The sequence below is a fragment of the Dermacentor variabilis genome, chromosome 10, assembly GCF_050947875.1.
Source record: "Dermacentor variabilis isolate Ectoservices chromosome 10, ASM5094787v1, whole genome shotgun sequence".
Taxonomy (NCBI): Eukaryota; Metazoa; Arthropoda; class Arachnida; order Ixodida; family Ixodidae; genus Dermacentor; species Dermacentor variabilis.
In genome coordinates, this window is record NC_134577.1 from 62,615,308 (window position 1) to 62,643,296 (window position 27,989).

General features: G+C 49.4%; 2 protein-coding genes across 2 annotated transcripts in view; both read left to right on the forward strand.

The window, feature by feature from the left end:
* The window catches only part of LOC142560628 (vitellogenin-2-like), a 33,699-nt gene extending 25,408 nt beyond the window's left edge, over positions 1–8,291 (forward strand). Inside the window, exons 21-27 of the mRNA XM_075672853.1 lie at positions 51–104; positions 1,071–1,355; positions 2,413–2,713; positions 3,161–3,318; positions 4,661–4,921; positions 5,871–6,210; positions 7,959–8,291. Of these exons, the coding sequence (XP_075528968.1) occupies positions 51–104; positions 1,071–1,355; positions 2,413–2,713; positions 3,161–3,318; positions 4,661–4,921; positions 5,871–6,210; positions 7,959–8,254 (1,695 nt within the window). The 3' untranslated portion in view covers positions 8,255–8,291. The remainder of the gene's footprint in view (positions 1–50; positions 105–1,070; positions 1,356–2,412; positions 2,714–3,160; positions 3,319–4,660; positions 4,922–5,870; positions 6,211–7,958) is intronic.
* Positions 8,292–17,834: 9,543 nt separating this feature from the next.
* Positions 17,835–27,038, forward strand: LOC142559570 (uncharacterized). The gene is made up of 5 exons (XM_075671151.1): positions 17,835–18,236; positions 20,502–20,704; positions 22,985–23,290; positions 25,425–25,660; positions 26,501–27,038. The coding sequence occupies exons 1-5, from the start codon at positions 17,912–17,914 to the stop codon at positions 26,862–26,864; spliced, it is 1,434 nt and encodes a 477-aa protein (XP_075527266.1). The 5' UTR covers positions 17,835–17,911; the 3' UTR covers positions 26,865–27,038.
* Positions 27,039–27,989: the final 951 nt, after the last annotated feature.

Below are 27,989 nucleotides of genomic sequence, written 5' to 3' on the forward strand. Positions count from 1 at the left end.
ACGACACGAAATGAATAGTGCCGTCAACTATGTTTCTTATCATCTTGCAGTTCGAAGCCTCCCCAAGCGTCGAGCAACTCGAGTACTCTCCGCTTACGGTTGTTGTAAGTACAGCATGCTTAAGCAGACTCCTGCTTTTCTTCATTTCTTTTTGAATCCCGGCGTTGGGTGGTAAAAGAAAGTGGGCCACCGACATGACACGTGACTGGAACCAGGCTGCGCGATAGTCCCGGCCATTTTTCGAAGATCGTCCCAGCTTGTCTTTGTCATTCTCAGCACGTGACACGGCAAGTACACCGAGAGTGACCAAAGCGCGTTCCGTTCAGGTCAATACCCGTGGCGAACAGGTAACAATGTCAGAATATAATATGTTCATAAAAAGCGCCAAACATTCAGTTGTATTAAGTGTGGGCGCGTTGGTCAGCCATGTCGTGCGGGTACGGTTGGGACGTTCACTCACTCTTATGGGTAATATTGACGAATTAGGTGTCATGAATAATTAACATTCAGGTAGCAAGAGCGTAGACTTTGGTAGAAGGGAAGCACCAACGAAGAAAAAATTGGCTTTTTTTTCAATTTACGCTTTAGGGGTCGCGTGAAATGTGCCCCACGCACCACTGTAGCCCACTGTATGCGGCGTTCTGCTACTTGAGCACGAGGTCGCGGAGTTCGATTCCCAGCCGTGCGCCCGCAATTGATGAGAGCTAAATGAAAAAAAACAAACTGATCGCGTATTAACAAGACGTATCAAATAAAAAGTGCTTATTTACTTCAGCCATGGCTCACAAATGGCTGGGTACAAGTGTGAAGTCATGTAGAATAACAGTCATCTACAGTAGCTAACAGGACGACCACATACAGTATCAGCACAAATAAGAACTGCTTTATCGTAAATGTAATATCGGGCGAAACGAATAATGCAAAAAAATATATCGCCAGGTTTTGCGAAGGGCCCGTCAACTCCCGAGACACACATCGTTGGCGAAAGATACGCCTTTGAGTGCTTTCCAACCGAGAACTGGAAGCGCGGGTGTAACAAAAATGGCCGCTACAATTCTTTTTCGACACAGAATAGCGCCGTGAAGAAGTTGAAGACCATGCGTCCCCAGACGATTCAGAGCAGCCTCTGGAGGCAGCACGAAGGGTACGACAATCTGCCGTACAAAAAATACGCAACCAAGATGGAGAACGTCGGCGCGTACAGCGTGCCCGTGAGCGAGCTGCCGTGGTACTACGCCAAGTGCCAGGAGGACGCCGAGGCCGGCAAGGAACTCGTCAGCTACGCGTGCAAGAAGGTCCACTGGCACGAGCACCGCCTGGACAAGTTCGTCCTTAAGGTCACCCTGCCAACCCAGGTGAGCACCGGTCCGTTTCACTCACCGGCCGCGTTTGCGCGAATTTTTTTTTTAAGTAGCGCGTCGTCATCACAATTCTGCCGCGTTGCGTTTGTGCAAGCGAGGAAGGCGCGCTACGGAAAAAAATAAAGGAAACGTTGACCTTCACGCGTCGCCGCCTGCCAGCGTAGATCGCAAGGCAGGGGTAGCTTCGGACAAGTTCGTTTCAATTGACGCTGGCGGATCGTGTTAAAGCGGCACGCTAGGAGGTGCGATGCGTTATTGGCTCGTCCGTGCAACTGCGGCCAGTGCCTTATTCACTCGCTGCTCTGGCTTCTTTTCTCTCTCACTCCCCAAATCAATCAATCAATCAATCAATCAATCAATCAATCAATCAATCAATCAATCAATCAATCAATCAATCAATCAATCAATCAATCAATCAATCAATCAATCAATCAATCAATCAATCAGCATTCTCTTGCCTAATAACTTTCTGTTACGGTAGACTTCTTCCGCGCATAACCGGTATTCAGTGATTGTTTACCACAGTGCGATGTCTTGCGACGACATCTCTCTCTCATTACGACAGCGGCTAATAGCAGGCTCAGTCTGCCAAAGAACTGTGCGGAAAGTAAGGTGACTGAGTGAGAAAAGACAACCTCGTTTTAATTTTCGCACAGTTTAAGCGTTTCACTTAAGTAACGCTTTAAGAAATCATGCGTTCTTAGAAAGCCAAATTTGCGCGGAACTAAAAAATATACTGAAAAAATAAGCATACACAAACTAAAAGTCGTGATATTACCAGCACAAAAATAGCAGGACTGCAAGTTACACGGGAGCAAGTATTTCAAGACCGAGATCACTATCACAGCTGCTTGAACGCTATAGTGGAACCAAATGGGACTTGCGGTTCATGCTTGAAGGGCTACATTTTTTGGATCGGCCAAGGCAAGCTAAAAAACAAAAGAGGTGCTTTGTTGAGTCTTGACGAGCACAACTTTGTCGTCCTATTGGGTGCCTAGAGCCTTGACACGCCTTGACATGCCTTGGTCGCTCTGGTCGCTTGCCATCGCAGTACCCGAGTCTGCTGCTGAACGCCACCCACAAGCTGTTCCAGACGGCCAAGGTTCTGTTGTACGACAAGTCCACGACCGAGTACGTGGAGAGCCCCGTCGTGACCGAGGGCCAGTTCCTCGTGGAAGCCGTGCTCGAGGACCTCTACACTGGAGTGACCACGGCCAACGTGACCGTGCACACCCCCCACTTCGAGAAGGTCACATTCAAGCGCCTGCCTTGGCTCAGGCCCCTCAGGCCCACCGTCGCCTACGACTTCACCTCGCAGTTGGTGTCCGCCGTCAGGAAGGGATACCCCTTCCGTGAGTGCCTCGAAAGACCATCAACAACGCCTTCGTGGCAGCGCACTGATCCTTGTCACGCATGATCATTTGCTATAGCACAAACACGTGTGGGGGGGGGGGTCATACCATCACTTGAAGCAGATGGGCGTAGCAAAGTGCACTTGTAACGAAAATGCATCTTACCTTACAGAGTGTGCTTGTAAACAAGTCACACCGGCAGTGCTTCGCCGGCTAGTGCTGGGCGAGGCATTCGGATTTCAGGGAACTGTTTCAACGAACAAACGAAATGCGATTGCAGACACCTGCTAGTCATATCCGTGGATCGCTTCCACGTAGTGTCCTAAGGTGTTAAGCCTATCGATTTGTACCTCTTAGCTCCCTAAGTGTACGAACAGCTGTAACCGAAAATAGTCAAAGCGAGCATTGAAATGCAACATGCCTTGTTTTTTTTTTCTTTTCGTCTAGCGACTTGTGTGGTCAGCCCATACTACCTGAAGACCTTCGACAACGTCACCTATCCCCTGGAGACCCTGAAGAAGCAGGTTTCTCACGTGCTGGTTCGCCACGCGGTCGACGACCCTGAGTTCCTGGTCCTCCTGGAACAGAAGAGCGAGGATGCTATGGTGAGGAACTGTGAGCAAGCGAGCCAGTAGTGGCGGCGCTTGAAGGGACACTAGAGACAGACGCTATGGAAAGAAGAATGATGGGTGTAACGTTAAGGGAGAAGAAAAGAGCTGATTGGGTGAGGGAACAAACGCGAGTTAATGACTTCTTAGTTGAAATCAAGAAAAAGAAATGGGGCATGGGCAGGACATGTAATGAGGAGGGAAGATAACCGATGGTCATTAAGGGTTATGGACTGGATTCCAAGGGGAGGGAAGCGTAGCAGGGGGTGGCAGAAAGTTAGGTGGGCGGATGAGATTAAGAAGTTTGCAGGGACGACATGGCCACAATTAGTACATGACCGGGGTAGTTGGAGAAGCATGGGAGAGGCCTTCGCCCTGCAGTGGGCGTAACCAGGCTGATGACCCGGTTATACCGATAAAGCGTTCTTTCGTTCTTTCAGACCGGTATTTCGGTTAAATTCGCGGTAATACATCGAGTGTTATACAAGAGAACATGAAGGCAAAAAGTTTCGTGTGTGAATTTCACTTCGAAACTCAAGCACGGCTACGGCATTGTGACGCCATGGATTTCAAAGCACCTTCGCATATTTGAGCCACTGTGGGCGACTAAGTGTTCTTTAACTTTACTGTGTTCAATCTCGGTGTATTTTACGAGACGATGTATTCCATCCAGTAGTGTCTTGACTAGCCTTTGCCTCATGCATCTTCTCTGGCTTACCTATTCTCTTATCATGGCAAAAGTGGCGTTATTGCCTCTACAGAAGGGTAAATTACTGATTCAGCTCAAATAATCTTTTTCTCCTTGGTGTACATTTAATGAATTCAGGAAATCCTCGACAAGGGATGCTTAAGTGTCGCAAGCGACAAAGTCGGATTGCCATAAAAACGTTGCTTATCGCTTCTGAAGGACCTTTAATATACAGAAAAGTCTCCATAAATGTCAAATCATACGAAGACAATGTGCCAAAATTCAAAAAAAGCCAATTATTCTCGTTACCTTGCACATGTCCTTCGCGAATTATATGACTAGTCAATAGAAACCGACAAAGGTTAAACACGAACGGTGTACCACGAAAAAGCAGTGCTTCTTTTACACTTACGAAGTATCCACGTAGAGCTCAGCCCACCCATCGGGCGGTACGACGAAGTGTTCTTTTTTTGCTAAGTAACGCGTACTTTCTCTCGAACTCCTAAGGCGCACGCATAAGAAAATGCAGTGCTTACAGAACAGCCGAAACACGATCACGCGAGCAAACGACACAAAAGGTGGGCATTGCGTAGCACTGCCTCATCAGCGCCCGACTGCAGAGCTCTCACGAATGACACCACCGTCGCGCAGGCCCTGCAAGTCGTGCTGAAGAACCAGACACTGGTGAAGCTGACGCCGCCCAAGGACCAGAGCACGTACGAGGTCGAGGTCAACGGCACCCTGCTCACCGTGGACCCGCTGAAGTCGCACGTTCTGCAGTACTACCACAACTACAGCTCGCAGGTGCTGCTCTACGTCACCGTCCACCCCGAGGTGGCCCCGACCTTGTGGCTCAAGGTCCGCGACTCTGACTTCCTGCTGGCTTACAACGGAAGCAGCGTACTCGTCACGGTGAGTGTAGCGATGAAAAAAAAATTAATATTGGGCGATTTTACTTGGGCTTAAGTGAACTCACCCGTAGAGTCAGTCAGGTTTTACTAAAGCATACGAAGCTGTGCTCCGCTCCAGGGTCACTGCTGCAGGGCCTTTTACGCAAGCGCTCGGACATCGCACGAACGCTTGGTCATTAGCACACTCGGCACAGCCACGTTTGAGCCTGGCTCGTGTAAATATAGCAGTTTTGCTCTTTATTTGAATATTCGTTGATATTATTCGATGTGCCTAATTGAGGTGCCGAGAAAAAAAGAAAAAAAAATGAAAGAAGACTACGCAGAGCCTATGGAGCCGCCTAGAAGTGATAAAAATCGAGTCTAGTCGCTAGGATACTATCGCTCGGAGGACGAGTGACTTCAGTGACCGAGAACACGGGGAACCAAGGGGCTCGATCTTTGTTAATCACAACCACATTAATGACGCCAATAGACAACGAAGCCAAGGATAAATAGGGGAAAATTGACTCTGATTTATAATACATTGTATAAGTAATAAAGGAAAAAGAAAAGGAACACGAAAGTGAACGAAGGAACAAGCTGCTGCCGGCGGGCACCGAACCCACGTCTTCCGTCCCATCCGTGCGATGCTACACCTGATGAGCAACGGTGGCACCTGTGTGCGGGCCTGTTCCCTTTAGCCAGCAACAGCGCTCGGGCTCAGCACACACGAGCGTGACGACAACAGTCGTATTGCCAATTAAACAAAAAATAACACCAGCGTAAAGTTCAATTAAACTGTACATTCACTAAATGTCTGCAATGTGTCTCTGTATATGTGCAAAAGTGGCTCACGTCCACCTTTTCTCTCTTTAGATTACCGCGTACGCCGGATATTTCGGCGTACTTCTCTTTGCTGCTTTGTCTCACGCTTTCGGCGGGGCGGGTGCCACTTTGCCTCTCCGCCACAGGTGAGGTCACCCGAGTACAGGGGCACCTTCGCCGGTCTCTGCGGCGACAACAACAAGGAGTACCAGTACGAGTACGTCACCCCCGAGAAGTGCGTCGTCACCGACGTCGAAGACTTCCTGAACGCCTACTCCCTGGAGCCCGAGACGGTGCTCAAGGGTCACGTGTTCTGCCCGTACGGCGTTACTCTCAAGTTCGGCACTACCAGGTACGGCAGCACCAGCTACAACCACAGCAGCTACAACCACACCAAGTACAACACCACCAAGAACGTGAGGACCAGCAAGATCGGCAAGATCATCAGCAAGATCACCAAGATCCGCGGACACAGGGTGGACGAGGGTATGTGTGCAGACACCGACGTGCATGTCGGCCACGTTGGAGTACGCTTGCGAGGCACCAGTAGACGGCCGAGCTTGAGAATTGCGGCGGTAATGCGCATACAACTCAAAGACAAGCCTCAGGGAGTCGCAGACTGACAAACTCTAGAAGCCAGTGCCATTCGACTACAACGAAAGACTCGAAAGGTCGTTTGCGCGCCTTGCAATTGAGGCAGTGAAAACAAGCACGTTGCATTTAGCGCATTGAAAACAAGCACTAGTCGGGCTTGACGCATGAGCGCAAAGTCGCTGTGCACAACTCGGGGCAGGAAACAGTTATCGCAGTAAGGCGGGGAAGTTGAAGAAAAGCACCTTTGTTAAATGTTCCAACGAAACCGTTGCGAGAACCTGCTGCGTTTCAACCAGGACTTCAGTGTTATAGAACCATTTCATTATTGCAAGGCTATTTTCCGTCAGGCAGTTTGCGAAACTAATGACAAACTGCGTCATTTCCGCAAGGTTCATTTGTGCAGTGGAGGCGTAAGAGCGCAGCTTGCTCGTGTTACGGCACAGAGAAGGTAGGCCCTCGGGACGAAACCATGCCCGAGAGTCAAGCCCCGGCATGTGCAACAAGCAGTTCCTCTTCATTGAAAGCATGATCGGTGCCGCCCGTAGCAGGGCAAATGTGCAATGCGGAGAATCGTACCTGCCAATTAGGAAAACGGGTTTCAATACAACGTAGGAGTTACAAGGTTATGCGTACGCTGTTAAACTCGAACGCCAATTTCCACAGATGCGCCAGCCAATTACGTTCGCTAATTTGCTTGACGTCAAGCGGTTTCGCGTGTTTAAAATGTTTTCACCGCACGAATCGGTCTGTGTGTCACTGGTCTCCGGATGAAATCTGAACGTCCATGGCAATGGGCGACCTTGATTCCATTGCTCCGGCACAGCTAATAATTTAGGTTGAAACAACTGGCTTTTACTTTCCCATTAGCCTAGCATTTTAACAGCAGAGCGAAGTCCTTAAACGGTGAGTGGGCTCCAGTATGTTCGGCTTGGTGTTGGGCTGCTAATCACAAGGTCGCGGGATCGAATCCCGGCCACGGTGGCCGCACTTCAATGGGGGTCAAATGCGGAAGCACCCGTGTACTTAGATTTAGGTGCACGTTAAAGAACTGCCTGCAGGTGGTCGAAATTTCCGGAGTCCCCCACTACGCCGTGCCTCATAATCAGAAAGTGGTTTTGGCACGTAAAACCCCGTAATAATAATAATAAATAAAGCATGTTCGGCTCTCTTTCAGAGGTGAAGGCCAGGTGTACTGCGTTTTTGTTGGAAGAACAAGTTTGTAATTCTTAGGATGTCACCGACTGTAAACACCGCAAAGAATCACACGTAAATAGAATATTGCAGTGACGTATGCCGTAAAGCTATACATCTTACATACTTTGTCCGCAAAGAGGCTCCAAGTGAGGTCACTTTAATAGGAACTCTCATATTGAGTAGAAAGAAAACAAGTGGTACGGGATCACCATGCAACTACGCAAAAATAAAGGCCACGGTAAAGCAATGCTATTACGAGAAGAGAAGCGTTACTGAAAGACAATACCTTAAGACATCTGCTTGAGTATTGGGAAAGTAATACCTCGCGAGGATTTATTTCATTTGCGCCATTGCATATTTCCAGCGCCTGGTCCCTTAACTTGCCGCTCTAATGTTGTGCGTATTTTTCCTTTTTTTTCTTTCCCCACTTTCTTCGATGCGCGCAGACGAAGTGGTCGCCCAGGTGACAACTCCGGAGTGCATCACGGAGCGTCGCAAGATCATCTACGAGGAGGGCAAGGTCTGCATGAGTCTGAAGAAGGTGACCGCCTGCAAGCGCGGGTGCAAGCCCAGCAAGACTGAGCCACAGGAGCTCGAGTTCGTCTGCCTGGACAAGGAGAACCCCAAGCTGAAGAAGATGCTCAAGGACATCCAGAGCAAGCGCGAGCTGCCATTGTCGCTGACCGACATCCCGACCATCACCAAGACCGTCGACGTACCCGTCGACTGCGTCACCAAGTAAAGGAAGTCGCCGGGCCCACGCCGCGACCGACCGATTTCTCGCGTTTTAGGAAATAAACGATAATTTGTTCAGTTTTTTCTTGAAGTACCTTGGCCTCATTGTTGTTCTTGAGCGCGCGGGATTAGTTTGCAGCGTCACCAGAATTTACTTCTTTTTTTTTTGCTTGCTCACGCATCCGCGTTTGGAGCCGAGCGCGCATAATCTCGACCCCATAGCCGCCATCTCTTGGCGCGGCTCGCGCATGGCCTGCGGGATTGATGACGTCACAGCTGACGAGCGAGCACAGGCTGCGAGCATACGATCAGAACAGGCTGAGAGATGTCGTGGCCGTTCGTTGGCCTGTTCCAGCAACCTTCAGCAAAAGATGGATGTCCCCTACGCACGCTGAAGATTCTGGTCTACAGTTAAACTGAGCAAAACATTAGTGATCCCGCCACTTCACGTACAACAACAACAACAACAACAACAACAACAACAACAACAACAACAACAACAACAACAACAACAACAACAACAACAACAACAACAACAACAACAACAACAACAACAACAACAACAACAACTTCGTCGCCGTTGTTAATCCCGCCGACCTCACGTACAACCACAACTTCCTCACCGTTTTTGTTGCTAATCCCGCGACCTCTCGTACAACAACCAGGCACGTACCCAGGGGGGGGGGCGCCCCCCAAGTTAAGCGACATACCCCTCCCCCCCTCCCGCCCACACCACCACTCCTCACACACATTCCTAAAGCGCCGACAAATCAGTCTATTTGGCGGCCAACATTTTGCGGCCTTTTACAGCGAAAGCTACATATGACTAGCCATCCGTAGCTTTTTTGGCGTCCGCCAACAGAAAAAATCATGTGTGCCGATCCTGGTGATAGTGCAGAAAACGTCCAAGCTCAATGGCACATACTCCTGCGGGCTCGGGAACCTGCAACGCGCCCTTCGAAATAATCGGGATCGGCCCACGTACGCGGAGCGCTCAACGCCTGCTTCACCTCCGCCGCGGGTCGGCCCGGCATTGCACTACCGTCGGGATCGGCCCTCGTATGGAGAGTGCTTAACACCTGCTTCACCTTTGCCGCGGGTAGCCTCGGCATTGCATTACCTTCAGGCCGATCCGCGGCGGAGGTGAAGCACTTTGCTTTTCGTTTGAGAGCTTTGACTGTCGTCAGCTCTCGCTGCCATTCCATCTTCACAGAGTGGAATGGTTGTTAATTTTTTTCACTCTTTTTGGATGGCGGTAGTTATCGGCATCCCCTGGGGTGTGAAGGTCAGTTTTCTCACCGAGTCGGTGCCCGCGCGATTAACTCCAGATGAGTTCAGTTGTCACCATCTATTCAACGATCACGCGCATGGCTGTTGCTTCGTTAGTTCAATCTTCTTTGTGTAGACTGATCCAGGGACCCGGAAAGGGGTTCGGTTCGGAGTCAGTTGGTCTGCGCCCCTGTGGAACGAGTTGCGGCCGGAGAAAACGCCAGTTGCGTTTAACTTTTTCTTTTGCTTCACTTTTATTTGAATGACGGCTCACCGCGACGCTGGCAGATCCTCGGAACTATGTACCCGCGATAAGGGTTAGATAAGGTGGGAAATAAAAAAATGCGAAACAGCGTCTATCATGAGACCCTGCAATAACCGTTAAACCTAGAAGCAATATGACTGTCAGCAGTTACCTCGTCTGGCTTTTGCCTAATTGTACAGCACTTTGTGTGTGAAATCGGCAACTGGAAACAAGAGTCGCAAGGAGTTGAGAAATTAATCGATCTACTAAGGGAAAGAGCCAAGGCAACAGCCAAAACGGAAGGAAAAGTGAGAATTAACCAATTTAACCGTTGTTTGTGAAAATATTTATCGACCAACATCTTTTTATTTAAAAAGAAAGAGAAAACGAGGCCAGAATCGGAGAATATTTCTGTGTGTTTTGAATGATGCTTCTACCGTTCTCAGTCGAACCGTCTGATGTAGCCACTTCTCTGCTGTGCTAATGTGGGTGTTTTTCTAACCTTCCGCAGTGGGCACAGTACGTCTAGAACCGCAGCGTCGAGCGCTCTACATGGATGTACGGGACTGGCGGCCACGCATCGTTACGCAACTTCCCGAATAACAACACGAGTCGGTTTTGGCCCTTAAAATTGGTATAGCTGGAAAACGAGGGATCCGAAAGAACTGTGATTGTTCCGCGAATATATATATATATATATATATATATATATATATATATATATATATATATATATATATATATATATATATATATATATATATGTTTCTCTACAATTCTTCCACAGCTAATTAAAGAAAACGCTACTAGAAATCTTTATTCTACACTTTCGTTTGTATACTTGTTCTTGGCAGTGTTCTTCCTTCACTTTTGTCATGCGCTAGTCCGGTTGAAGTGGTTCCTTGTTTGTCAAGTAAAGGAGAGGTGTATCTCACAGGCGTATCTGCGAGGTACACCTTATTTCAATTCTCTTGTGCGGGTTTACTCGTGTTTATAGTGAATGGTGGTCATTATTTACCTTTGTAATACTAAAGGTACCTCCTACCCCCCTCATTTGCATAGAAAAGTTACCTTGAGTTGGCGCCCCACCAGAAAAAAAATCCTGGGTACGCGCTTGACAACAACTTCGCCGACGTTCTTGTTGTTAATCCTGCGACCTCACGCACAACAACAACAACAACAACAACAACAACAACAACAACAACAACAACAACAACAACAACAACAACAACAACAACAACAACAACAACAACAACAACAACAACAACAACAACAACAACAACAACAACAACAACAACAACAACAACAACAACAACAACAACAACAACTTCGTCGCCGTTCTTTCTGTGATGAGTAGGTCGAGCAGCGGATCCGCGGGCCAAGAACAAAGAACAAATGTGATTGAAGTCCCCTCACCTAAATGTCCCTGTAACACACGCTATAAAGACGTGCAGACTCCTTTACGGCAAAGGGGTGTGCGCTGAACGAAAAATTGAAAGCAGCAGTGCTACAACCGCATCTGTCAGTGAACGGGCGTCAGCAGTAGGAATGCCTCCGTCTCTGAATTCTGGTGCCCACAGCATCCCACAGTGTGCGCCAAATCAGAAGCCCGTCCAGGGAGGAAATAACTTTACGTCACCAAGGCTAATGACGTGCTCCGGCAAAAGCCAGTTTCCCGCTCTATCCGCTGGGATTCAGCATACCATAGTCAGCAGCAGGGAGGACTACGTCCTGCTAGAGGTTCTGCCCAAAAGAAAGGACGATAAGTCTCTTTGTTCTTAATGTATATTGTTCTCCAAAAGATAATGGGGTGGGCTTGCCACACCTCTTGATAAAGACGCAACGGCTAGCGGCTAGGGCTCAACTCATCGTGGTTGGAGATTTCAACGCGCCTCATCCGGAGTGGGGCTGCATCCGAGCCACTCCACAGGGAAATAGGCTTTGGCGGGTAGCTCAGGACCTGCAGTGGACAATCTTGAACAACCCGCTAGATCATATGAGGATAGGCAACAGCGTGAGCATAGACCCCTCTCCGGGCCTCACATTTCTGAAAGGTTAATATTAGGGATGCAAAGTGGGTAAACGCGGGACAGCCACTGGGCAGTGATCACTATATCCTTTCCACGGTATTTAGTGGTGCTAAGCACAAAGACAGGGTGAAAGGAACTAGAGTGACGGATTGGGACAGATTCCGGAAAGTCAGGAAAGGCACAGTGAGCGGGGAAATCGAGGATTTGTGAGCCTGGGTTGCGGCGCTCAAGCAGGACGTGAAGGGTACCACATAAGAGGTTCCGACGGCGGAGGAGGGTTTTACGGCGGACTCTAGACTGTTACACATGTAGGAAGCGCATGCGAGTCTCCTTCGTAGGTGGAAGAAACACAAGCATAATGCGGCCCTCCGTAGAAAGGTGGCCAAGCTAGAACGAGAAATTGAAACCTACACGTTGGACTTGCAGTGCGAACAATGGGGGCAGATTTGTGACAAGATGAATGGGCAAATCGGATAAAAAAATATGGCAGTTGTTGAGACACCTTTTAGATCCGGCGGCAACCAAATCGTCGCAGAAGGGTCAAATCGCTAGGTTAGTTCATCAGTATCAAGGCACGACTGGGGAGTTCATTCAAGAACTCCGAAGTCGTTACATAAACGGCGAGGCGGGCGGTTGCTTGTTGGATTACTCGGGAGAGGAAAACCCCGAATTAAATGCGGCCTTTACGGTGGCGGAGGTAGAGTTTGCAATGGGGCAGCTTCGTACTACGTCGGCAGCGGGTCCGGACGGGGTTACTAATGAAATGCTGAGCAACCTGGATTTAAAGTCAGTGGGGGCGCTCACGGACTTGAACAAATATTGGGTGGCCGGGGAGATCCCGGCAGAGTGGAAGCCCCTCCTCCTCTCCCCCCCCCCCCCCCAATGCTAGGATTACATTTATTCCTAAACAAGGGAAGAAGATCTGTATTGAAAATCTTCTTCCCATCTCGCTGACGTCCTGCTTGGCCAAATTGATGGAGCATGTGGTCCTCAACCGGCCTCAGGGTTATGCGGATGACAAGGAGTTGATATCTAAAACGACGATTGGCTTCAGAGCTAATTTATCAATGCAGGACGTCATGACACAGCTCAAAAAGAACGTGGTTGATCCTGGGTACGGCATGGGCACCAGGATCAACCATATCTTGGGGCTCGACCTCACAAAGGGCTTTGACAATGTCACCCATGAGGCAATATTAAGGAGCCTATCGGACATAGGACCGGGGGGTAGAACCTTCCGATACATCAGATCATTTCTGGAGGATAGAACTGCTGAGACTGTAGTCGGAGAACTTAAATGGGATTCCTTCACGTTGGGGGGCAGGGGGAGACCACAAGGGTCGGTTTTATCGCCGTTCTTGTTTAATCTCGCCTTGATCAAGATACCGCCGAGGCTGGCAAGGATATCGGGACTTAAACATACATTTTATGCCGACGACATTACTCTATGGGTAACAAGAGGAAGCGACGCACAATTGGAGGAAACTCTACAACAGGCAGTGGATATTGTGGAGGAGCTAGCGGGAGAGAGGCAGGACTCTCGTGCTCTCAGCCCAAGTCCGAGCTTTTTGCGCTTAGGGATAAACCAAGAGGGATACATGCGAGGCACTATGTGCCGCCATCACCGCTGAAGGTGAAGAGGGGGGTGCACCGCTCGCTGAGGTGCAAACGATCAGGATCCTGGGTCTCTATCTGCAGACTAACAGGAAGAATCGGGAGGCCTTCGAAAGGCTTAGAAATACGGTCAATGCTACCGTGAGGCTAATCAGGTGAATCGCCATTTGTAAGCGAGGGGTCAAGGAAAAGGACTTTGTAAGCTGGTGCAGGCGTTTGTGCTCAGTAGAATAGTGTACGCAACGCCTTATATGAAGATGGACGCGACGGAGAAAGGCAAGCTGGAGGCTATGATTAGGCAGGCATATAAGGCGGCCCTTGGGTTGCCTAACAATACGTCCACCGAAAGGCCGCTGGGGTTAGGGGTGCACAACACCCTGGAAGAACTGCGGGAGGCACACTTGGTGATGCAACTCAGTAGGCTTTCCAAAACCAGAGTAGCGAGGGATATATTGGGAGAGGATCGGCATTGGAGTTGATCCTCCAGCCGGGGACATGAAAATTCAGGTGAAGCGAGAAATGCACAAGCGCTTGTACATGAAACCTCTGCCCAAAAATATGCATCCGATACACCACGAGAACCGCAGGAAGGCAAGAGCCCGAGCTTTACATGCTAAGTACGGGAAGTACAATGGGGCAGTCTACGTAGATGTCGCCGAGTATAAGAACAAGGAAGCATTTGCAGTTGTGGTGGTGGACGGGCGGGGACGCTCAGTCACCTCTGGATCCGTCAAAACCCGCTCCTCGCAAACTTCAGAGGAGGCGGCGATAGCGCTAGCTACAGGTAATACTAAAGCTGACCTGATTTTCAGCGACTCTAAAGCAGCCACCCGAAATTGGGCGAGGGGCAGAATCTCTGTCACAGCGGCATGATTGCTAAATCGGGCCACGGAGCGAGGGACTACGGAGGTGGAAATTGTATGGGTACCAGCAGACTCTGCGAACCCTGGGAACGAGGCGGCTCACATGAATGCTCGAGGTTTCGTCAGCCGAGCAGGTGAGCCGGACGTTCCAGGGAGGTTGACGAGAGATGGGCTGGTGTCCTTTAACGACATTACTAACCATTACAAACTTGAGCGGAGAATTTACCCGCTGCCGGACAAGCAATTGGCGAAGGCGCAGGAAAGCGTCTGGCGAAGATTGCAGACGAGATCTTCTCTATAACCTACACGCGTTAAACAACATCTACCCGGTCTTTCAGCTGGAATGCAAATGGTGCCAGGAACTGGCCACCCATGACCACATATTATGGAGTTGTAGCATAGCGCCACCACCGGCGGATATTATGCGTGATCCTTCTCTCGAGCAGTGGGAGGCCGTGTTGGCCAGCTCAGGCCCGGTCGTCCAGACCAGGGCCGTGGAGTGGGCCACCCAGGTCGCCGTCAGCCATGAGCTGATGGCCATCTAGCACGGAATCATCCGCACATGCGTTCTGACGAAAATAAAGTTTATCCATTCATCCACTAAATAATGCGTTTGTTTCAGGGAGAGAGAATGAATTTCTATTTGTTGCGGCTCGCCGCATCCTTACATGTCTCGTATGGTCGTCGTGGCACTCATTTGAGGGGGTCAGTCGCCTCGCCCAAAATATGAGACACTGCGGCTTTTTAGATGATGTTTTCAGGATTGTTTTAGAATTTCTGAATTTGTGAGGCTTCCACAGCTGTGAGTTCCTGTCTTATCCCACTTCCTCAACTCCCATTGGAAATTAGCAGGCTTACAGCGCGCCATCTCGAACCGATCTTCATGCCTTGCTGAAGCAAATTCGGCCTCCCTCTCTGCATAGTATTGCATCGGACGACCCTTGGACACCTGTATTTCATGCCCTATCAGAGCAGATCCCAGCAAGGTGGCAGTCATGTCATTCAAAGAAAAGAAGCCACAGTCGTAGCCCCGTGACAAGTTCGTACTGATGAGTGTTCGCTTCGCGCCTCCGCTTTTATTTTCATTCATCCGCGATAAAATAACGAACAAATGAAATTAAGTGCTCAGGCATCATTTTGCAATCTGACCCTATCTTTCTTTTCCATCCAGTTATCTAGACTGAATCCGCGACCTAATCCTAGACTTATAAGTTGCCTATAAAAAGAGTGCTTTCTTCAACAGTTACGTTTAGGCTTCGTTCTCAAATAAAATCACCCGATGCTTTAGAAATAAATTATACAATGTCAACAGGGGCATCGGAGGCAACAGAGGTGGGAAAGATTTTTGATGCTTTGTGAGGCATTATTCGCATTTTTGTCAATTACCTTTTCAACTATGTTTTCGTTGTCTAAATAAACTCAATCTGAAGTGGTAACGTCTCCCGATGCTTTAGAAATAAACTATACAATGTCAACAGAGGCATCAGAGGCAACAGAAGTGGGAAGGGTTTTTGATGCTTTGTTAGGCATTATTTCCATTTTCGTCAATTACCTTTTCAACTATGTTTTCGTTGTCTAAATAAACTCAAACTGAAGCGGTAACGTCTCGCCTGGGAAACATGGGAGACACGGCCAGAGGAACATACCCAAAACGTCGCAGCACAGTATATAAGGTGAGTAGCACCTTGCTTACTTGCTTACTTGCTTCCTGTACCATGGCGCGTACCCACTATACGGGGGATTGGCAAAGAAGCCTGCCTTGGCAGAATTACCGGCGCAGCGAAGACGAAGCGGCGAGGTGACAGCCCGACGTAGCAACCACGTAAACACGTCTGGGGAATATTACCCAGCCTCAAAATACTGCAATACTGCACATCCAATGGCAAGTACCCGTCAGCCAATTTGCTGTATAGTCGAAAATACAGCAGCGATCAGCCAGTGCTCGCAAAGTGAGAGAAAGAGGCTAAAACTATTTGCTAACAGCCCGCTTCGTCCAGGACTGCCGAGGACTCCTTGAAACGTAGCTTATACCGCCAATGAGTGTTGACGTGCGCAGTTTCTCGCGCATGCCTGCGCAGTCCGGACAAATTCAAGAGATCCAATAGTGAACAACGTCCGCGGTGCAGTATCGGGAACAAAATCGCGAGCGTCTTACAACAATAACAATGCGGCCACAAAGAAACGCGCGCACAAAGTCATGCTAGAGGCAATTCGCAAATTGCTGGCAAAGAATAATACGAAAGCATAAGCGATGCAAGGAGTTGCTCTACGTTCGAATGTATGTTCACAGAACCAAACGCGATGGCCGCTTCCATCTTGTCGGGCTCATGCGATAATTTTTTTTTCTTCGTCAGTCTCTCATACTGAGAACCGTGAAAAAAGCTCCGATACGTTAGACGGCGCTTGCGTATCGGAAGACGTAAAGCCCATTAAACTTCGTAAAGTGGCACCACGCTTTGAAGAATGCCGCCTCCTTCTCGCGCGCTCTGGCCGCCGCCGCGTCGCTATTGGCCTAATAGCATCACGTGGGCCCTCGCGCCTTGCTTCAGCGCCATTTTTGCTCGAGAAGCGTCTACGGAGTGGCGAGGAGCGCATGTTGGCGCCGTTGCTACGCTCGAGCAGTGTAGGTGGCGCCACGGTCGAGGAGGGAGCGTGAAAGAGAGGAGAAACGAGGAGGAATGAAGGCGGAAGAGGCGAGTGTCGCTACTTTACGAAGTTTAAGGAACATTAGGAAGACGCAGTGAAGCATCATTTACAAGGCTGGGTTGCCGTATCGCACCGCTTAATCTTTGCTTGAACAGATGTGGTCTGGCGGTATCCCCTTTGTGCATCCTCTGCAATGCGCCGGAATCCATCGATCACTTTCTTTTATTATCGTGTGGGTGGTTTTCCACTCACAGAAAATGATGTTTAAAAATTTCGCTTCGAAATCTAGGACTGTCTTTATACAGTACTGTTATATTCTTACTTGGAGCAACGGTATCAGCATACAGCCACAGGAACGTTTGCCGAGCCATTTATAATTTCCTCTGTGACACAAAAAAATTGGCGTATTAATAGTTGGCTCTTTCCATCAATAAATTATAAATTTAGAAAAGTCAAAGTGAAAACACAAGTTCACCGTTACGATATTATTAACATAATTATTCAAAATTTAACTTGCTCATTTCTACGACTATCCTTTACTATATACTATTCCTATCTAAGCAAGGCTGACTACCTTATTACCACTGCTTTATTTCGTTTGTTATCGGTTTATTTCTCATCTTCGATTAATCACTTGTTTTCGTTTCTATTACTTATTTATTTATTAACTAATGTATTTCATTGCTCAATGATATTACCAGCCAGTTCATGGCCTATCCCCCACAGCGGGGTTGTGCCATTGCTTGAGGCTTCATCATCAGGATCATCAGGATCATCATCATCAGTGAAGAAAAAGAAGCGTTACCTGTCGCGTGGCACGTTCACGCACCCATTTCTGTCTTCTGCGAGAAGGGTTCGAAATCGCGGGCTCTCATTCTTCGCGAAGAGGCGGTCGCCCCCCCCCCCCCCCTCCCTTTTGCATAAAGCACAGTTGGCATCGCGACGCCCATTTCTGGTAGCTGGAACCGTAGCGCGCACTTGGACCTGGGTGCGAGTTCATGGATCCGCGATTCTACAGGGAGACCGAACCGTTCGTCGCGACGAGCGCGTCGGAGGACGCTCGAGCTCGCTGGCGCAGTGAGCACCGATGGCCCGACGCAGCAGCGGCGCGGGAAGTCGTCGCTGCGCCGTTCCACGAGCAAATCGAGGTGCCTTCGTGGGACTCCGAAGTGTTCGCCGGCCACGGTCGAGCACCTCACGTTGCTCCCGTGTGGGAAACGTGGCTGTCGAGCGACGGTGCCGCCGAGGAAGAGGACGGCACTGCGTCCTCGGGCAGCTCGGCGTCCCCCTGCCGCCACTACTCGAAGCGCGACGGCGACTCCGGTGAGTAGGCTCTTAAGCAAAAGCGCACCCTTTTGCCACGCAACGATAATCGTCGTCCGTCTTGTCAGCATTTCCTTACTTTAACGCCGCGAGCCAGGTACTTTCCAGTAACGAACGGCATGCGCGTTATCAGCGTGACATAGGATTCCCGACAGGAAAGTAGCGGGCGCGACGTTTTCAAGAACGGAAACGCAAGCAAGGCAGATGACGATTATCGTTGTGTGGCAGAGATACACCCCAAAGAGTGTAACTTTGCCTAAGAGTCTAGGCGCCCGATCTGTTGTTCTCTGCAGTTAATCGACAGGTTTCGCCGGGGCAGGAGCAGAAAGAATGCAACGAAAAATAGTCAAATTCTTCTCCGCTAGCCGCTTGCACTGCGGTCTTAGCGACGCTTCACTTGTCACCAGGATCAGCCGGTCCTGAGTGGCGGACGATAGAGAAAGGAATCGAGTAGAGCAAGAGGAATCGCTGCGCTGTACTACCCAACAGCACGTGAGGCGATTTCGCTTGCAATTTCGCACGTGTGACGTCGCAGGTGCGGTAAATGACATTATTTTGCGAAGTGTGGGACGAAACACATGGGCATTCCTGCTATACTTGTGTGCTTCAATGAGTAAAACATATTTATGCTAAAAAAGGTAATTGGAACAAGGGCCCTATAACGTAAAACTGTTCCAATCTGTTTCGATTCCAATGTTCTAACGTGAAACTTGTGTAACCACCGACGCAGATATCGGGTGGTGACTTGCAGCGTTGTCTGAACAGCCCAATCAAACGCTTTCCTCGTTTACAGCAGATGACTTCTGTTAGCTTTCCAAACGAATAAAAGTGCTTTCATTGAGCGATTTTTTCTTGTATGATTGGCTGAAAAGAGACGAGCAGCAAGCTCAAGTAGAGAGGGTTCCGATAGGGTCAAGCCAACGCATTGAAGATAGGTAAGCGGATTAGGAGGGTGGTGCCGGCGTGTGCGATTAGTCCACTTCCCCTTACTTAGCTTGCGGTGGTTGGACGAAAATCGCGGCGGCGAGCAACAGAAGGTTAATAATGACGTTAAAACGCATCCTCAGCAAAGAAGAGCTACAGGATGATGTCGTATACGTGCCGAAAGGGCTTAATAACGTTATACTGCCATGCAATAGGTTTATTATATGCAAATAAATGCATGCTCTGTCGTAGGTGCGAATAGCCAGTGGCTGAGCGATCGGTGGGCGATCTTCTATACCTTTCGGAACGGGGCAGTCTACAGCTGTTCAGAAAAGAAAATTATGTTTTGTTCGGCATGTTAATGCATCATTAACGCGCACGCTTCACTTTGACGCGGTGAGTTTTCGTGGTTTTGCGACGTCACGTGACAGACAGGCGAAGTGTGCGCAGCCTGACAACTTTTGAGAAATAGCGGAGAGCTAATGCAAAAAACACGCCGAATCAAAAATATTTTTTTATTCGGTCTATGCATGCATAATCAGTGTGTACACTTGGTTTAATATGGAGAGCTATCGCGGTTTTCATGACGTCGCGTGACAAACAGGTGAAAGGGGGGGGAGGGGTGTCCCGAACATTCTTTGACCAATCGTGGAGGGCTGATTGAAGAATTGGAATATAAAAGTTTGGAATAGCATTACGTTATAGCGCCCCAACAGTGAACTTTACGACGAGTTTAATGACAGCGGATACGCCTTGCAAACTCGCCGGTTTCAATACGTAAATTGCAATATGCATTCTAAAGTAATTAGGGTAAATCGTGATTTTTTAAATAATTGAATATGTGTTTCCATTTCTCCTGCAAGTAATGTCCACCTCTCTGATTAATTCACTTAAAGGACTAGAATAACGTTACTTGCAACAGGCAATTTTTAAAACTTCCTGAAAAACTTGAAAATGATCACCTCGTACATTAAATAACAGGGTACTTGTTATCTCTAATGATGATAAGCGCAAATGGATAAAATTCAATTGGTTGTAACTCTCATTACATTTCTGTTTAGATAGGAGGCATCTGTTTGTTTTCTCTTTGCTACACTTATTCACTTTATTATAAGTACCGCCACTGTACGTCATCACATTGCGATTGTTCCTGCCATAAAATGGAGCCTGGCCCATCGTGAAGCTGCCACGACAGCTGTCTGCGTAGGTGTACTTCCAGTACCCTACTGTTCTGGAAAAAAAAAATCAATGTGAAGTGAACGGGGAAGCGAACTGCCACGAAGTTGCCCGTGACTCGGTTTAACAATCGCTACAATCCGAACCGTGCGCATCCCCGTCCAGATTCGACCCCGTCCTCCGACACGCAAACGTTCTCTGCGGAGGGCAGGACGCAGAGTTGGGCTGCCGCGCCCTCGAACCTCCGGCTGGTGGGACTGACGGCACTGGCGGCTCTGCTCGTGTGCGCCGTGGTGGCCACAAACGCGAAGATCAACCGCATCGTCCTCGCTTCCCTGGACACGGAGTCGCCCGACGAAACGCGACAGGTACGTGCCGCTGTTGGTCGCCGAGTCATGGGGGTGGTTTACCAAAACGCCCAACACGCAGGCGGCGGGGGTGCTGTAAGCCGCATAATTGAAACCCACATCAAATTTAAAAAAAAAAAAGGCATTCGAGTAGGTGACCTTCACCAAATTATTCACCGAACTATTTAGAAGCACACACGCGCCCCTCTATCTGCCGTATTATCCAATAATCTATTATTGGTATTTAGGAGAGCACAGATATTTGTAAGGAATCTCCGTGCGCTTGTGTGGGATTTTATAGCGATTATCATTCTTTGCTGTCTGTCTGTATGCCTGACTGGCTGGCCATCTATCTATCTATCTATCTATCTATCTATCTATCTATCTATCTATCTATCTATCTATCTATCTATCTATCTATCTATCTATCTATCTATCTATCTATCTATCTATCTATCTATCTATCTATCTATCTATCTATCTATCTATCTACATACATACATACATACATACATACATACATACATACATACATACATACATAAACACATACATACATACATACATACATACATACATACATACATACATACATACATACATACATACATACATACATACATACATACATACATACATACATACATAGTCTTACGCCGACTCGCTAGCCCAAGTTGTCTACTAGTCTGAACTAGTGTCTGTTCATGGTCGTCCGGCCGCCGTGGTCGTACCATCGTCGTCATTCCAGATTGCCATTTTAATGTCATCGTGCCGTCGTTACGCCTTGCACGCCGACCACGTGGACTAAGTTGTCTAATAACTTGGGTCACTAGATGCCGGCTTGTGGTCGTGATACTGTAGTGGCCGTTGCATCCTCTCATTCCAACATTTTCAACCCTCTCTCTTTTCACGCCTTCATCTTCACGCCATTGTCGTCATACCGTTGTCATGCATTCATTGTCATACCGTCGTCGTGATGCCATCGTGATCATTCTATCGTCGACATTCAGACTTCGTCCTACCACTCTCGTCATCCCGCCGTCGTCAATCAGTCCTCGTTATTACATTGTCGTCATGCCGGCGTCGTTTCACTGACGCCATTCCTTCTCCATTATTGTAGCGTAATCATAGTGTTCTCATTCAATAGTGATTACGCCGCCGTTGTCATGCCATCGCTGCTGTTCGGTCTTCGTCAAGCCGTTGTCGCCTTCATTGTCACACAGACTTCACCCGTTCATTGTCATACAATCGTCATGGTGCTGCCTTCGTCGTTCTATCGCCGTCACTCCAATTTTGTCATCCGACTCTCGTCACGCCATCGTCGTTCTACACTTGTCATCCCATTGTCCTCATATTGTTGTCATGCCATCGTCGTCATTGCACCGTCATAATACCATTGTCACGCATTTGTTGTCATAATGCCGTCGTGATGCAGTCGTGGTCGTTCCATCGCGCTATTTCAACTTTGTCATCTCACTCTCGTCTAGCTGTCGTCGTCATGACATCATCACCACACGGCCATCGACATAACATTGTCTTCATGCGGTCTTCACGATGTCGTTTTACAATCTTCATTAATTCGGGAACATCATTACATTGTCACACTGAATCTGTTGTTCCATCGACGTCGTTCTTTCTCCGTCATTGAAACGTAATAATGCTTTCGTCATTCAGTCGGAAGTATGCCGCCATTGTCATGCCGTCGCCGTCACTTTGCCATCGTCACACAGTCGCTGTCAAGCACGCGTTGTCATACCGTCGTGGACGTGTCATCGTTGTCATTCCAGCTTCGTCATTTGGTTGTCGTTATACACTCATCGCTATCCCATCGTCCTCGTGACGTCGTTGTCACGCTGTCGTCATCATACGATCGCCAGCTCCATGTCATCATGCCGCCGTCGTCGTACTACCTTGGTCATTCCATCGACGCCATTCCTCCTTCGCCATTCTGTCATGCTCATGGGCGACCTTGGTAGGCGAGTGCCATGCCAAAGTGGGCGTCGCATATAGCCGAAGGAACGGAAGTCTGGGAATGACCACCACAGATTTGTGATAAACTTTACTTCAGCAACACGGTGTGTTCCTACATAGCTTGATTGCTAATCGCTTTACCTTCGACAGCCATCGTGAGGTGAATTCTGCCGTAATTTTTTTCGACAGTGCATTGCACTTCCGCAACGAGCCTATAGTCGCGTACTTTCTCGGCGGCCTTCGAGGACGAGGCTACGTTCGGTTGCCGAATATTTCGCGCTGAAAACACGGTGGGTTCGTAACTCACAAGGCGCTATTGTTCAACCACAGGCGAAACTTGTTAACCGGAAGCTTTCAGCTACGGAGCCCGGACTTCCAGTCAGCCTGTTGCCGGATTCGGCACACGGTGACCTCATGCGGCCGGGTGAGCCACGGGACGACGACGCAGTCCCCACTGCGATCGCTAGCGACTCGGAGCAATCGAACACAGATGCCTACACTGCAGCTGGCGAAGGCGCGGGCCCACCAGGCGTCACCCGCTCGAGAATTCCGGACGCCAGCGCCTACGATTTGGGCGACGGTGGCGACGTGGGGCGCACGGCCGAGGAAACACCGGGGCGGTCGTACCGGAGGACGGTGAGCGAGATTTCTAGACTTAACTCTGGCTCTGCGATTGTTGAACCACCACGGGAGTAATGTGTAGATAGTAGAGGATAGATAGTTTCAGCGAACACTTTCGAAAAATTTTAGAGATTTCGTGTGGCGGATAGCACAATTCTAGTCAGTGAGCTGGTCTATTAGAAAAGGATCTATTAGAAAAGAAAAAAAATTGAAATGCATAATCGACTAATAAAAATTGTCTAATTATGTTTTTTAACTAATTACCTTATGGCACATTTTGCAATTTACAAATTCTAGCGCACGCGAATGCAAGACATATACACTTGATAGGATGTGTGTGAATTACACCATTTAGTGCGCCATCAAACTTGTTAAGATGTTCCGGAAATTTTTTCAGTAAAAGTTGATGCTAGTGCTTGCAGAGATGGGTAGTATGAAATGCTCGACGATTTGTGGAAACCATCCATCGTGTTTTTCAATCCACAAAACCATATCTACTCGTGTCATCAAACTTGTTGAGATGTTCTGGAAATTTATTCAGTAAAATGTGATGCTAGTGCTTGAAAAGATGGGTAGTGGGTGAAATGCTGGACGATTCTGGCGGAAACCACCCATCCTGCTTTTCGAATCCACAAGACCGTATATACTCGCGGAAAATAATAAAAGCCTTGGTCGAGGTCATAAGAAGGCTCAACCTGGCTGAATGAAGAAACAGAAAACCTGGATGTGATATCCTGTTTCGGTATCCAGTTCTGGTTTTCAATGGTTATGATCGCTAGTGCCACTCCGCGCGTAACGCTGTAAGTGTGCCCTGATGTATTTAAACGCGACAGCGTTAAGAAACTCGTGTCGCAGAAAAGCCGGTGTCGTCGGCGGCGTTGGCCGTGAGCGAAAGATCTCGGAAGACAATTCATAAATAAAAACAACTTGCAAGATGGGCTGGGTCGGAATGGAACCAGGGTCTCCGGAGTGTGAAACGGAGACGCTACCACTCAGCCATGAGTTCGATGTTTCAAAGCGGGACAAAAGCGCCTCTAGTGAGTGCAGTGTTGCCTTAGAAACGTGCCATAGGAAGTTATACTGCGGTGTATATCGGTAATAACGAGCATGTAAATTAAAGAAGTCGCAGTTAAACGAGTAGCGAAGTACGTTTCCGCTACATTTCTTCTGCGCTTGTCGCACACGCAGAGCCATCTTGCGGCAAACACAGAAGACCCCCTCCTCGCAATGTACGGCGCTGCCCCGACAGATGGCGCACTACTCGCGCGCTTCTCCCCTTCGTCTCGTCAAGAGCATGCCGAGCGAATGAGTGGGCGGTGCGAACGGTGTGCGATAACGCTATCGCGTTCCACTCTTGAAGGCGAAGCTTAAGCGTCCTTCAGTTTTTCTTTCTGCTCACCGGAATAACCGCATTCTTTGTCTGGTCCCCGACTCGACCAGTCCGGCTCTTCTCTTGCGGCGCTTCGCGCCAGGCCGTTAGGCCCCCTGCCGTAGGTCCCGCGTCCGGCCACCCCGTCGAAGCTACCACACTGGACAAGTTTGTTCTTTAAAAAAAGTTGTTCTCCCTCTCCTTAAGCCTGACGGGACCACTCGAGCTCTGTCTCTGGGCATGCGCATTCCTAGGAGCACATGTGCTCGTACGTTCTAGCACGTACGTGCCCAGTGAAGCGAGCTGTTGGACTCATGTACCTAAAGAAAATAAAACGGCGAATTAGGTGACGCGGAACCGCACATGTACTACTAAATACTATATCCTCCACCCGCTAGGCGGCGGTTGTTAGTCGCACCTGTTACTTGTTACCCAGGTAGGACATTAGGCAGTATAATAGAAAGAGCTTGGTGGCGCAACCCACCGCCCCGTTCCAAAGGGGGCGCTCATAACATCCATCCATTCATCCCTCCATGCATCCTGTTGGCCCGCTAAGCCTCTGTCTGGTCGCCCGACAGCGGTCGTGCCACGGCTTTCATTACTGCGCACTTCGTCTGCGCTGACCCCCTTGTGTCCGCGCCGAGGAAGTATTAAAAAAAAATCAGGGACCTCCTAGGTCGGCACCGAACATTTCGCGACGCTAAACCTACAGTCGCAAGATGTCTGTCTATATACCCTGCATGGCGGGACATGGTTTCTTTTTCGTTTGTCGCGTCGCAGAACAAGCCCGACTGCCAGGCCGTTGTGTACACGTACTGTCCGGTAGCCCGTCGCGAATTCCACTACCGGGCGTCGGTGAACGCCTGCCTGGCCACCGCGCTCGACCCCATGTTGCAACTGTGTGCTCGCGGGTCCAACAGGTTCGCCTCTCGCGCCAACTGCGAGCACAGCTGCGTCTTTGGCTACCGGCCCAAGGACGCCTGCTTCGACACGCCGCTGTTCTCCGGCTGCGACAGGTATACCTACGACGCTAGGACGCGTTAGACGATACGACTTAAAGTCTGAGGTGTTTGCCGAAACGACCGAGTGCTACTTGCGAGGTGTTTTCGTCAAAAGGGGGTAAGCTAAGTTCACAGCGGGAGGGCCTGCTGTAACTGATTCGAAGTAACCAAACGATCGGCTACAGATGTAGCGTCGAAAGCCGCAATGCGCTTTCGTGACTTCTGAAACCGCCGTACTGATAGGCGTGTAGAAATAAATGAATTGTAGTTACCTGGCGTCGTCTTCGCAAAAAAAAAAAAGCTCGTACCTGAATTTATAGAGTTCCCCCCCCCCCCCTTCCCCACAGTCGCCTTCCGCGCCGTGACTAACAACTACAGTTGCGTCGCCGGCGTCGCATGTCGCAGGTTGGTAAATCAGCAAAGCACGTTTCTGACGGCACACTTTGACTGACCGGCAAGTCGCAGCAACGTATACCATCGTGCGCTCTATAGACGGATTCGGTTCACCGAACTCGACCCACTGGACAGCAATTCCGTGACGATCGACGCTTATGATATAGTGGGGCGGCCTCTGTTTGCTCTCGACCGTATAGCACATCGTTGCCACGTCTTGCTCGGGGGCAGGCAAGACGTGAGCGATACCTCGTGGTAGGTACTTCGTGGGCTGCCGCTGCACCAACCGGGCGCAGCAACGTATACCATCGTGCGCTAGTCTCTAGATGGATTGGGTTCACCGAGCTTGAGCCATCGGACATCAATTCCGTGACGATCCACGCTTACGATATAGCGCGGCGGCCTCCATTTGCTCTCGACCGTATAGCAGATCGTTTTCCACGTCTTCTCGGTCGGGCGCAGGCAAGACGTGAGCGAGACGTCGTGGTACTTCGAGGGCGGCCGCTGCCACCTGTGGAGCTTCCCCGCGGGCGCCTGTCCCTCCAACGACAGCGCCGTCTTCTCGACGGCCGCTGAGTGCGCGAGCCGCTGCGCGGGCGGTTCCCGCCCCGGGTTCCCTCCGTGCCGGGCGCCGCGACCCACGGCCTGCGGCCGCAGCCAGCTGCGGTTCCCGTTCTTCGCGCACTTCTCGTCGGCCGGGGGTCGGATGCGGTGTCTGCGCGCGTCGGCCGTCCTGGACGCCGGCCACAGGTGCCTGGCCGGCGACAACCGGTTCGCGTCGCTGGCCGACTGCGTCGAGGCGTGCGCGAAGACGACGCGCCAATAGCCACCGGTAGCCACCGCTGGTCAAGCGATGGCGCGTGCTTCGCGGTCGCGTGCTCGGCGGCGTGACCCCGGCGCGAGACGATTGGACGAGAGAGTGAGACAAAAGTTCTCCCGGGAATCGCGCGTCTCGGGTGCCCCGTCCCCCAGGGAGGCAAACGATTTTCTTTTGTATTGTTTTCTTTTCGTAATTTATTATCGCAGCGTTGAACTTATTGTTTTTGCACTGCCCTTTTGGGTAAAATGCGACGAAATATATGTTATAACGGTACCATTTGTTACTATCGCTTGGTATCGCGGTGTCTTTTCTGTCTTTCCAAAGCATGGACCGCGGACATGCGTGCGATAAAGCAGCCGTGCTTTCGATTCGCAAGACAACCGACACGCTTAATTATCATTGTGAGCGACCAGTAGATGATGCATGGCGGGTGTTTTCGATGCGGTGCTCGTGCACTGCACTTTTCGTGCATTGTGAATGCCTGGAAGCGCGTCATGATTGGAGCTACATCATGGCATTGTATCTGTTCTAAGTTTATCCGTTCTTCATTTACCGTTGCAGTTTTCAATTTTTTTTTCTGTAGCGCTTTTTTAGTGTATCGTGAAAAATTCAACTGCAAGTGGGTATGAGCCAGTTCATTCGTTTTTTTTTTCTGTGTAAACGGTCGAGCGTCCAGTCGACTGAATGTGCTCCGAAGATGCTAACGTTGCACGTCAAAGCGGGTCTAGTGGCACGGTCGCCAAGTATATTTAAAGTGTAAGGGAGCAAGCCACGCATTGGCACAGGCTTCAATGTAGCGATGACGTATTACGGTTTAAACGTGCTTTACTAGTGCTTGGGACTTCAATATTCGAGCGGCTTCATATATTTCGTCTGTTTTATAGGGCGTTCGCTTTGGTCTCCATCAAAGCAATAGAGATTCCAGCAATGGTGTTCGCAATTCTTGCGTTCACGGTGCGAACAAGCCGTCAGCTGGTTCTTACTCTCGTCATTACGCGAACACGGTAGAACGCTTGATGTGCGTCGCGAGAAATTCTGGAGAAATTTTTACGTCAAACGCGAATGCAACTTGGTTACCATCACACGATGTCAAGAGACAATGAAACCATAGAAGAATTACAGGAAGTGAGC

What these genes read in the sequence shown, in the direction of transcription:
- LOC142559570 (XM_075671151.1), top strand. Translation starts at nt 17,912, where the DNA reads ATGGATCCGCGATTCTACAGGGAGACCGAACCGTTCGTCGCGACGAGC. An exon ending in GAAGCGCGACGGCGACTCCG is followed by an intron (nt 18,237 to 20,501) that starts GTGAGTAGGCTC and finishes ATCCCCGTCCAG; the next exon opens with ATTCGACCCCGTCCTCCGAC. An exon ending in CTGTTCTCCGGCTGCGACAG is followed by an intron (nt 25,661 to 26,500) that starts GTATACCTACGA and finishes GGTCGGGCGCAG; the next exon opens with GCAAGACGTGAGCGAGACGT.